This window comes from Malania oleifera, chromosome 3 (genome assembly GCF_029873635.1).
Source record: "Malania oleifera isolate guangnan ecotype guangnan chromosome 3, ASM2987363v1, whole genome shotgun sequence".
Classification (NCBI taxonomy): Eukaryota; Viridiplantae; Streptophyta; class Magnoliopsida; order Santalales; family Ximeniaceae; genus Malania; species Malania oleifera.
Window position 1 is genome coordinate 118,482,723 of NC_080419.1, and position 11,952 is coordinate 118,494,674.

Here is an 11,952-nt window from a genome sequence, read left to right on the forward strand (position 1 = left end):
AAGCCCTACAATCACGTTTTACATTAACCATATTTATTCCAGTGAACAAATCAAATGCAGAACACCATAATGATGCCTCTAAAGAACCCCTGAATCCCTGATGCAGCATGCAAACAAGAGCTATTTTACTTTCTTAATTTTGAGTGTATTTTCATTTGTTTAATTAAGGTATTCTTATTAGGTTCAGATGTTCAAGATTCTAGGATATTATAATTTAGATTTGAGAAAGCGTATGACATGGTTAACTGGGGTTTCCTTGATAAGGTGATGGTTACAAAGGCTTTTGAGCCTCAGTGGGTTGGATTAGTGATTGCCTCAGGTCAACTAACATGTTGGTAATTGTTAATGGTTAGCCTAGGGATTGGTTTAGGGTTTCTCGAGGTTAAGAAAAGGGGATTTGTTATCTTTTTACTTTATTATATTGTTGGTGGATGGTTTGGGTAGGCTTGTTCTTTGTGCTTAGGATCTAGGGGTGATTAGGGGTCTTTTGGTTGGTAGGGAGGAGGTGGAGGTGTCTCATTTGCAATTTGCAGATGGCACTATTTTTTTCTTGGAGAATAGTGTCGAGAAATTTCTCATAGCTTTTACTTGTTAAGCATTTTTTAAAAGATTTTTGGGCTGATGTTGAATCTGACCAAGAGTGGTTTAATGGGTATTAATTTGAGTGGTAGGGAGTTAGAGGTTTTTAGATCTCTATAGGGTTGCGGTACTTCAGATTGGCCTATTTCATGTCTTGGTCCTCTAGGGGTAATCCTTTGGAAGATGCTTTTTGGGATCTGGTGATGGAGAGGATTGGGAAAAGAGGGGTGGAAGGAGGCTTATAATTCGCTGGGGGATAGGATCACTCTCATTAGTGTATTCCTGTTTACTTTATATCTCTTTTTCAAGTCCCTACAGAAGTGGCTGGGAATTTGGAGAATTGAGATTTTCACCTTATACGGCTCATCGGTCAATTCTTTGTTATTACATTTTAATATACCATATCTAATTGAATGAAATTTCTCAGGGATCTATCCCATTTTTTTTTCCTCAAGTTAATCAAAAGAGATTGATTACATGAGTTTCAAATGTGAGAATTGTATAAGAAATGAATTCCATCTGCATATGTGTTCCCAAAAACATATAGTACTCTATTCCATTACATGGATCAGGAGCACCCGAAAAAGCAAGACCCAGTATGGTATCTCTTGAAATCCTGAATATGATGCTACTAATAATGTACGAAACCACATATGTTTCCCTCTCATCAATCAGTAATGCGAGGTTTCTTGTGGTTTGAGTTGGGGAGGATAAGAGAGATCACCTTGTTAATTGGGAGGTGGTTAGTACACCTAAATCTGAGGGTGGACTGGGGCTTGGAAATGTGGTTTTTAATGATATCTTTTAATAGGGTAAATGCTTATGGAGGTTCCCTTTAGAGTCTTAACACCTCATGCCATCAGGTTATTAAGAGCAACTATGGCATTCATAGGAATGGGTGGGATACCAAGGGAGTGGCAATGTTACCCATGCAAGCCCATAGAAGGTTTTTTCCTAGGTTACTTGTCTTTTCTTTCCTCTCATTCATCTTGGTGGGTGAGATTTTGTTGGAAAGTTGGTACATGGTACTGCATTTGTTTAGACTTTCTTCCTTTCATAACATGCACCAATCTTTCACCCGCTTGGGTGGGGGGGAGGTTGCTGTTTCTCTTGGAATTTTTACTTCTTTAGGAGTCTCAATGAAAGAGAGGTTGATGAGCTCACTTGCTTGCTTGGGTGTTTTAGATTCTTATATTCCTAATGTTGGGGTGGGGGGTGGTGGTGCTGGGCTTTGGATTGGGAACTCTTTTGGGTCCTTCTCTTCAAATCCCTTTTCACTCATCTCACAGAATCCCCCAATCCTAGCCCTCCCTATTTGGACAAAGCTGTGTGGAAAGCAAGAGTACCTTTTAAGATTCAGGCTTTTACTTGGACTCTGGATCTCAACAGGATTAATACGAATGACTTGCCTTGGACTAGAAAACCTCATAAGGCTATCAGATGGGATTTGTGTGATGTGTTGTAAGGAAAATGAGACTTATGGTCATCTGTTCCTTCATTGTTGGATATCGAGGTATTTGAGGAACAATTCGCTTTCTTATTTTCATGAGGTTTGGGTGGCTCCGCAAAAAGTTCATGATTTTTTATTGGTGAACTTTGGGGTTTTGGAAAGGATAGGAGGAAGACTTTTAGGATTGTGCTGTATTTGCTACATTGTAGATACTTTGGCATGAGAAGAATGCTAGAATTTTTAAAGACCTTTAGATTTCTCCGAAGTTTTCCTTGGGAGAACGTTACATTTTTACCTTTTTCTGGGATCATTCTTTTGGGGTTTTGGGGAAACTTCTGCTGTCCAATATTCATAGGGATTTGAAGGCAGCTTTGATGTAATTTTTTTTTTTTCACTTTTTTGGATGCCTTATCCTCCTTACGCACTAATTATTTTTTATTCTTTTCTTATTGAATAAACTTATGTTATCTAAAAAAAAAATATTTTCGGAATTTCTATGGTATTATTATTTAGGAAACTAGTGTTTTAGTTTATTTAGTTTCCATGTATTCCGAACATTGTAAGCCTGTAAAATGGCCTCCGTGTTTTTTTTTTTCTTTGGATAAAAATGAAGATATTTTGTTAAAGAAGAAAATGCACAAAAAGGAGAATGAAAGGCATCCTCCTATGAGAAAAGTAAAACATAAAAGAAGAACTACAATCAAAATAACATTGCCTTCCAATCTTGCTATAAATCCAAAAGGATGCCCCTTCAGAAGACCAAATCAAAGCCAAATAATGAATCCTGTTCCAACCAAGTCGCCCCTCAAAACTACAAAAAAACCCACAACTCCACGAAACCGAACCATTTCCACGCTTTCCAAAAACCTCTAAAGGAAATAGTTAAGAAATCCTCCACTGACCCCTGCAGAAACCCAATTCTCTCCAAATAAACAGGACAAGCTATACCAATCTCCAATAGAGAACAAACCAGAAGACCAACATTCCATGGTAAACACCACAATCACAGCAGAGGTAGCATACCTTCAAAGACAAAGCTTTGAAGGTTTTTTGCCCGAAGCCAATCAATAGTACAAATCCTATTAAGACCAGCTGAACAACAAAGGCACTGGTTTGGAAGTAGTCTTGGCTTTCCAGATTTTTTAAGGAAACTGATAACAAATAGAACCATGGCTAAGATGAGCAAAAAAAAAATTTTACATGAAAAATCTCTGAGCCATCCAAATTCTCAAAATGATCATGTCTAGAAGAAACCTGAAAAGAATCAAACTTCTATGAATGCTAAGAAACATCAGCTTTTGCTCGCTTATTCATATTTCTTTGAAAAATAAAAATTCCTATGAACAAGATCCCTCAAAAAAAGTAAAGAAAGTAGACATAGGAGCATTATGGGAACTCCAAGGGCGATGAAGACAAGGATAAGCAATGCTATAGAGAACATTCACAATCCCAAGCTCCTCTTAGAAACAAACTCTCTCTTGATTACCAATGTGAAACCTCACCTAAGGAAGAAAGGGGTGGGAAATTTGAGAAAAAAACAACTCGCACGAGTGGCATTAATACCAACTTTGGCATCTTAACCATTCTGTTGGATCCTATATTTTTCGGGGATGACCTTACACCAAAAGGGTAGAGGCTCTAAAGAAAAGCACCATAATCATTTCTCTACCAAAGCAATGTTTCTTGGGCACTAGATTTCCTAGACTCAAACAACCCTTGCACTTCAATCTACAAACTTTATCCCAAGTAACCAAATGATCCCTCAACTCTCATGGTCTCACCCGTCCCCTGACCACAAGAAATATCTCATCAATGTGAGCAATATTCATCTAGACCCTGAAAAGAAACAAAAAATAAAGAGGAACAGAAGATCAAGAAGCTTGAGTTATCAAAGTAATATGCCCTTTGAGGGTGAAGAAGGACTTGCTCCTAGGGTAAAGAATCTCCTAATACCTTTTTTGCAACACACTTTAGAAGGACACGCCTCTAGGTTCCTAATGAAACACGTACATAAGAAATGGGCCAACTATGGGACACACCTTGCCATGTCCACAAAATGGGTTAAAACCACCTCTTCTAAATTAATACAACCAATCCACTCTTAAAAGGATTATTCTTTAATCCTGACAATTTCGTAAAACTTGCTATGTGTGCTCTAGCAAAGCATCTTATATCATCAGATTGAAAAAGAATAGTATTAGTCACATCCTCATCACCCACCTTAAGACCATCCACCCCGTCTTTTTCCACTCCATGACTAACCATCTTACTCAAAACATCCACCACACTTGTGAAAGAAAAGGAGATAAAGGGTCACTTTGACTATAATTGTAAACCGAGCTTTCTGTTGACCAAAACCTACTTCCTCCATTTAGGACCAAAACCTTTCATGCTAAACACCTTATAAAGGAACCTCTACAAACCCAGTTATAGACCTTTCCAAAAACTAGCTTAAAAACACCCCCCCCCCCTTTTTCCTATGATTGCACTCTCGTCCTCCACAACTTCATTAGCCACCAAAGTAGCATCCAAACTTTAGCATTCCTGTAAAAGCACTCTGAAATGAGCAATAGGGCCCCCTAAGACCTTAATCCACTTGCCAAGACCTTCGTTATGATCTTATACACTTGTCACCGAACTAATTGGCAAAAATCAATTAGCTTGATATATTTATATTTCTTGGGTGTCAAGGTAACAAGTTCTGAACCAACACTCCTACTCACCACACCTTTAGCAAAGAACTCTCTAAAAACCCTCACTGCTTTCCTCACCTCCTTTTCATCAAAAAGTCTCTCTGGCCACACCACCATAGAGATTAATCTAGGCCCTTTTATCATCACTCTATTGGCATTTTCCTAAGTCTTGATTTCTAATTACCTCATCTACATCATTATCCATCTTAAATGAATTTCCTTTTCTGCCACTACTCACTAGCAAGTCTATGGAACATTCTAGTGTTACAATCTCCTTCCTTCACTTCAACTTGGATTTTGCCTCCATCTAATTTCTTATTTTGGAAGAATCTCATTGAACTCATTCAACAACTAAACCCTTCAAACCTCCTAATCCTTGAGCAAAGTCCCTTCCAACGTGTCAAGATCTCCAACTCCTGAAGAATACCATTCTTCCTAAAGCCTAAATCCCTGATCGCCACCTTTTCTCCACACCCTTATCGTGTTCTTGCTTCAAATTGTTTATGTAACAATGCCCCTCATCCTCTATGACACACACTTCACACAAATACTTAACTAATTAACAAATGTAGAATGACTTGGCCACATAGTTTCAAACCTAATTGAAATGAGCTCTAACTTCTTTGAGCTTAATTCAAGAACTTCAAGCACTTAGCACTTTGCACACTTGCATCGTTGCGAGATTGTGACCGTTGATCATGATCGGATGGCTTAAAATTAATCTTAAATTTTTTAAGATCAAGTGGTGCGACCAAGTGGGGCGACCAGGAGACCACGTGCGACCTGGTCGATGGTATCATCGATTGAACATGAATTCCTAAGAGTCTCGACCAGGGGCGCAACCAGGCTCAACCAGGTCGACGCCGGGTGCGACTAGGTCGAATCTGCTTTGCGATTTTAACAGATGCAATCTTTCGAAAAAGGCATAATTTTTTCTATATAAAGACAGAAGTAACTTCACGAAATATACAGAAAATTCATCATTCTCTCATTCTCTTTCTTGCAAAAAGCTTCCACAAATTATATCTTTTTCAAATCTGGATTCTATTTTCTACAGAAATAGAATTCCAAAAATTTGTTCAGATTACTCTAAGGGTGTTTGTGATCAGTTTTCGTTTGTGTATAACGCAAACTGATATCAGATTATATTTTGGGTTTCATTGTATCATAGAAACGTATTTGCTGACTTAATACACACCAATCTGGTTTTTGTTGGGGGGGGGGGGGGACAAATAACGTTTTAAGGAAAACAACATTGTAACGTGCCTTGAAGTAATTTTCTGTTCTGCAACATTTTTTCCTACCTTAATTTCTACAGAACTATGGTATATTTATCAGATACCACCCTAGGTAAAACCTCTTGAGAAAAATTAGGCAAAGCATTCACTCATTTGTAACCAAAAAATTATCAATGCGAGTTGCAACATATTGCCCATGCGACTAGGTAAACTGAGCATTGTTCAACTGTATTTATCTCAAATCACGGTCCCTATTAAACTCATCAGTGCCTCTCATATTGGACCTCTTCACTTCTCATGTGAGAGCCTAATGGAATAAGAGTTGCCCCACATCCCAAAAGAAGAAAAGCGCCCAAAAATAGAGAACAATCCCTCCCAAAGAAAACTCCTAGGAAAAGGACGGCTAGGACCATAAACAAAATTGGACCTCCACTACCATACCCATAACCTCTAGTTTAATAAAATATGAAGGATGACCCCACAAGCATCTTGATTCTACTACCAATCCTAGTGTCTAATATAATAAGGATACCCTAAACTTTGAACCAAAATCCTACTCTCCACATCTATGTAAGACCCTTGAATTATTACCACATCAAGATGCTTTGAGAATCAGTTGCCTAATCTTATGACATTTTCATTGGGTCCCCCCATACACTTAACATTTCAGCTCAAATCTTCAATTTAAAGACCTGTTAGCCCCACACTAATGCCGTTTTCTAGCTCATAGTTGAAAAATTAGCCAACTTCTGCAGTAACCTCTCCACCTTCTTTGCCTCCTTCAACCTATGCGGGAAATAGCCGCTGTTACCTCTTGAGCAGTCAAACACACCAACCTCATGCTTAAATCATCTAACAATGCCTGCAGATTCCTAGTATCCTTCCTACCACTGTAGTTTTCAAATTGGAGTAGAATTGTGAGTTGGCATCTTTATTTTGTGAATCGAAAATTCGATCAGATCATAAGATTTGGCACAAATTTGAAAAATCTGTTGTTTGATAAATGTATGTGTCTAAAACAAATATATATATATATATATATATATATATACATTAAATGGATCAAAGTTGAATGATCATGTGCCCTAATATACATAGATACACATCTATGTATAAATGAAAAGTACACTATTTATTTAGAAAATTGAAAAAGTAAAAGTAGCACACCATTGATTCAAAATAAACTATTCTTGAGGAAAATCAAGCAAATGGGAACTTTGTGAGATTGTAAAACTCTTCAGAAAAAGTTTTAAGAAACCAAAATTTTGAAAACAATTGAAAAGATAATTAAAAGCAGAAGGATTTTGTTTGTTTGATTCTAGAGGCCCTTGGAAAAGGTTTTGAGGCTTTTTGTATTAAAAAATGTTGAATTTTAGAGTTCTAAGTAGTTGGGCTTGGTTGGGAACAAATTGAATTTTTGGATATGGATCAGATATGAATGCTTACTGAGTTGCAAATCGAAAGATTTGAATTGTGAATTGTTAGATTTGAATGAAGAATTGCTAGATTCATGATCTGCTCTTACTTATTTCGATTTGCCTACTAGATTTGAATCAACATGCTAGTAAACTGAATCAAGTTGTACGCTTTTGACAAACAACCCAGTAGGTCAACATGAATTACATTATCCTTTGAACTTATCTCCATAGCAATTAAGGACATCCACAACTTTTTAGATTCTTTCAGGAATAGGAAGAACACCAGTGCTGGAGATAACACCCTTCGCAGCTCCTTCAAGTTCGTTTTCAGATATAAAATTAGCGACATGATGTTAACAAGAGCAATAATGTCCAAAATCAAGACTATTGAAAGGAAGACAAATAACAACCCTCCTTCCCTCACAGGAATCAGAACTTGATTTGCTACATTCTTTGCAGAATTATACCTTTTTTTTTTTTTTTGCTAGGCAGAATTATACCTCTGCTGCTCAGGAAAAACAGGAACCCCAGCAATGACGTCAATCCTTGGTTGAGGCAAATGGCAAAGAGTATTACAACTGCCACAAATCAGAGCTTACATTGGTGCCATGGACAATATTTAAAACACCACTGAGCAAACCAGCCTCTATAGCTACCTCTGCAACTGCAAGTCATGAAAGAGTGGATGTTTCAACGTTAAAACTTTCTTCTGGATCATTGGAAGGGATAACTAAGAGAAAGAGAGGAATGCTTTTAAATGATGACCATTTGGAAGACTAGTTCTGCTGCTAAATTTTTTGCTTTTGTTTTTTCCTTGTTTTTTATTTTTTCTGTTTTGCTTTTCCCCTTGGAAGTCTTGTGCGAAATGATTTTGACTAGGTATAACTTGCAGTAATGGGGTATTATAATGGTGAACTGATGCTATATATTTAAAAGGGGCTGAAACAGTGCATCATCTTCTCGTTATTTGCAAGTAATCCAGAAATATTTGGAGTAACGTTCTGTCTATAATCGGTATTTTTGGTTGTTGGCAGATTCTGTTGTAAGAGCGCTGTGGGTTTGGAGAAGCATTGAGTGATGCAAAGCTAGAAATAAGATTATAGAGCTGATAGCTTCAACCATTTTCTGGATGGTTTGGAGGAAAGAAGAGCTTTTGAAGGGATTGAATCTTCTCTCACTAGTCTAGAGAATACATGGCTTCAAACTTCTATTTTTGGTTTAACCGGCAACCATTTATTTTTTAAGTACTCTGTGCAGTTTCCATTTTTGTACTTAGGTGTTGCTCCATCGGTACCTTGGTATGAGAGTCTTTCATATGAACACACGCATGTGTGCGCGCACACACGCATGTACATGTAACAGCAAGTTATATACTATTATGATAGTTTTGATATGTTGCTTTAGTGTTCCACTGTCACGTATTCTTTCTCTTGCTTCCACATTTGTACTCACCCTGCCAGCCTGTCTGTTAGTCCAGACAGGGTGGGTTTGGGCCAGGCCTGGGCATGGACCTGGGCCAAGCCAAGCCTGACGATCAAGTCTGTCTCCTTGCTGTGGCCTGCCCAGGCACATCAATGGGAAGATAAGGGATAAGAGGGGGTGTATATATAAGTAAAAAATATTACAGATACACACACGTGTGTGTATGAATATATTTATGCACCTGTCTGTCTGTATGTATGTGTACAACTGTTTTGGGCTGAGTGAATAATTTCTATCCATTAAGTTCCATCCATTAACATTTATCTGGCATTGAAATTGGAGAATGCTATAGATTCTTCATTAAGTTTGTCGTATATGTGTTTTTGTGCATATGTGTACTGTTGCTTCTTTGGTATTTGGTAAGTGCCTAATGAATATAGTGGCTCACACTTTGTCATTTCCCTCGGAATGTAGGTACTCCTTAATGGATGGCTGCGTATCTACAAACGCCAAAGAAGGGAACAGGAGATGGTAAGTTGCAGTTTGTTTATATCAAAGTTGAGAGTTGCGTCTTCCTAACATTATATTTAGTGTTAGTATGTAGCATTTGTCTTTTGGTTTTTCTGTCTATTATAAAACGTTCCCATTGTGATGCAGATGCAATCTGAAGTTGTTGAGGAAATCATATATGGGTTGGAATCTGGCATCTTGTTTGGGTACTGCTTCTTGGACACTGTGCTTGACCATTTTTAATTTATCTTTTGGCTTCAGATATGTTTATAAGTTTATTATGTAGAATGGAGAAAGCCTATGGTTTGTCAGTTATGGATAATTCACTATGGCGAATGGGGTAAAATTCTGACATGGCTACATTGAGTTGGGATTAGCAAGTCAATCCATCAGGGTCTGTGATGTGTTGTAGAGTAGCTAATGTGGTTGAAATGAGCAAATTTGTAGAATTGCTTCCAACCACAATTTTGATTCATATAAGATATCTTTTGTAAGGTGTCATGAACTTCAATGGTACCCTCTTGCTCTTTTGTGAACATACATAACTAGAGAAGTATAGTTTTTACTCCTTTGTAAATCTCACTTAATGATGTCCTTATGCAAAAGCTTTACTAGCCACAAAATCATCTGAGACCTAGTCATTCTTTTAGTCCAATCTGATGCATTCATTATTTCATGTGGGCTGTAACAAACACCATTATCATGATTCGTGATCGTCATCAACTGTTTTTGTTTTACTATGGTCTGTTCTGTCTTTCAACATGTCTCAAAAAAGGTGATGAAAAAAGGTGATTCCCTCATAATTTCCCCTGGTATGATTATGATACTGAATTGATTTTTTATCATACGAGGACAAAGAAAAGGTTATCAGCAGGAAGAGTAAGTGTATCATCATGAAATATAAAATGTAAACTGGTGGCTGGTCCTGCCTCAGGGTTGCGCATTTCTTGAGAACTGCAATTTTGCTGCTTTCCATTCTGGAGGGAAACAAAGTAAATAACTGGGGTGAATTTGGATATCAGAACTGCTGATTTCTGTTTGGGTTGATGCCTGCAAAGATAAACACAGCTTCCCAATAAAAACCCTTTTCTTTTGATTGGGCAGTACTTTAAAAAAAGGAATTTATACAGTGGAATGATAGTAAGCTTGGAATGCAAGTACACGTTCTCTTTGTAATAAAAAATCTGTTGCTTATTTATGTTGTTCTCATCGCTGAAATGGAATTGAGCATTTCTAGAAAGTAAATATTGATTCTTGAAGCAAAAGCATATCCTCTATTGCTGCATCTGCTATGTTATCATTTAAGCTCTTGGACGTACTATGACTTCTTATTTGCTTCTTGTTTCTTCTTTTTCAGTTCATTATTTTCTCTAGGTGTAAAATGCTAATATAAATGCCACTGCAGGATGGCATCGGTAATATCGAAGATGGGATTTGTATTCTTGGAGCAAGGTTTCTCCAAGATGCTGGTTCCTATATGCATTTCAATTAGTATATGCTGTAGTGGTACAGGATTTGTGTACCAGGTACATTGAAACCCTCAACATGGTTTACAATTATGTCCAAACTAAGTTGATGCCCGTGTCTTAAGTAACAACACTTTGTGCATAAAATTGTCTGATCCTGTCATTGTTTGTGGGGGCTTTATTCACTGCAGTCCCATGCATCAGACCATCATATATCAACATAATGGTATTTTCTTTTAATCAGACACGAGGTTTAAAGCATGGGAGGGCTATTGTAGTATCCACATGTGCTGCTGTGGCATCAATCGTGACTGGTGTACTTGCAGGCATGCTTGCTCTAGGCGAACGTTTGCCTACTGCCCCAGCTGCTCGTCTTTCCCTTTTGCTTGGATGGTAAGTTTATGAACTCAACTATATTATAGGCCAGGCAGCATGATTCTCAAGACTATTTCACTGTGTTCTCATTTAGATATAATTGTTGTTGCACATTTGTTTTTCAATTCAGTCCCTATTTTCTGCTCTGCATGCCATGTGTATGAGGATTGAGGTGCTTACAGGGGTTCGGAGTATCCCATTCAAGACTTTTGCCTAGGGAAAAAATTGTTAATCTTTTGTAGGTATCCTATTTGCAGGCTACTTATCATGATTGGGGTGATCCTCCTAGTAAGTTCAACGCGTGTAGTGCGCAGCCTTCCATGGCCGTTAAGGCGTTTTGTACGAAATCGGGCCGATAGGAGTTTAAGCCTGAGGCGCTCTGGGTCTCTTCGTGTTAGGGATTCAAATCCAAGTGCTGTTATCCAGGCATCGACATTGCATCACTTGATAACTTCTCCTGCTAAAGAGAAGGCTTGAATTGAAATTTTTTAAAAATAATGGTGCTGCAGTTCACATATATTGAAATTTTGTTGACATGGAGGAGCAATTAAGTGGGCGTTCTGAGCTGGAGTGTACAGTAGGTTTATTCCATTCCTTCCATTATGACATCTTTTTTACTCCTTTACATATTTGAAATCATTTGAACTCAACATTGAAGAGGATAATCTTGGTTAGTTTTGAATTTGAATCATATCGATTTTTTCATGATGTATTTTGTTATGATTCCCAAGTTCTTGCTCATAATGATGCAGCAAAACAGGCTTGCTTTTGTTTGGGGAAACACGTATTAGTGTTCAAGTT

General features: G+C 37.7%; 1 protein-coding gene across 2 annotated transcripts in view; it reads left to right on the forward strand.

Annotated features, from left to right (window-relative positions):
* The window catches only part of LOC131150840 (probable magnesium transporter NIPA9), a 30,853-nt gene extending 18,901 nt beyond the window's left edge, over positions 1 to 11,952 (forward strand). For both annotated transcript variants that reach the window (XM_058101843.1, XM_058101844.1), the window contains 5 exons: positions 9,275 to 9,331; positions 9,458 to 9,516; positions 10,716 to 10,836; positions 11,021 to 11,169; positions 11,409 to 11,952. In XM_058101843.1, coding sequence (XP_057957826.1) covers positions 9,275 to 9,331; positions 9,458 to 9,516; positions 10,716 to 10,836; positions 11,021 to 11,169; positions 11,409 to 11,628 — 606 coding nt within the window. In that variant the 3' untranslated portion in view covers positions 11,629 to 11,952. The remainder of the gene's footprint in view (positions 1 to 9,274; positions 9,332 to 9,457; positions 9,517 to 10,715; positions 10,837 to 11,020; positions 11,170 to 11,408) is intronic.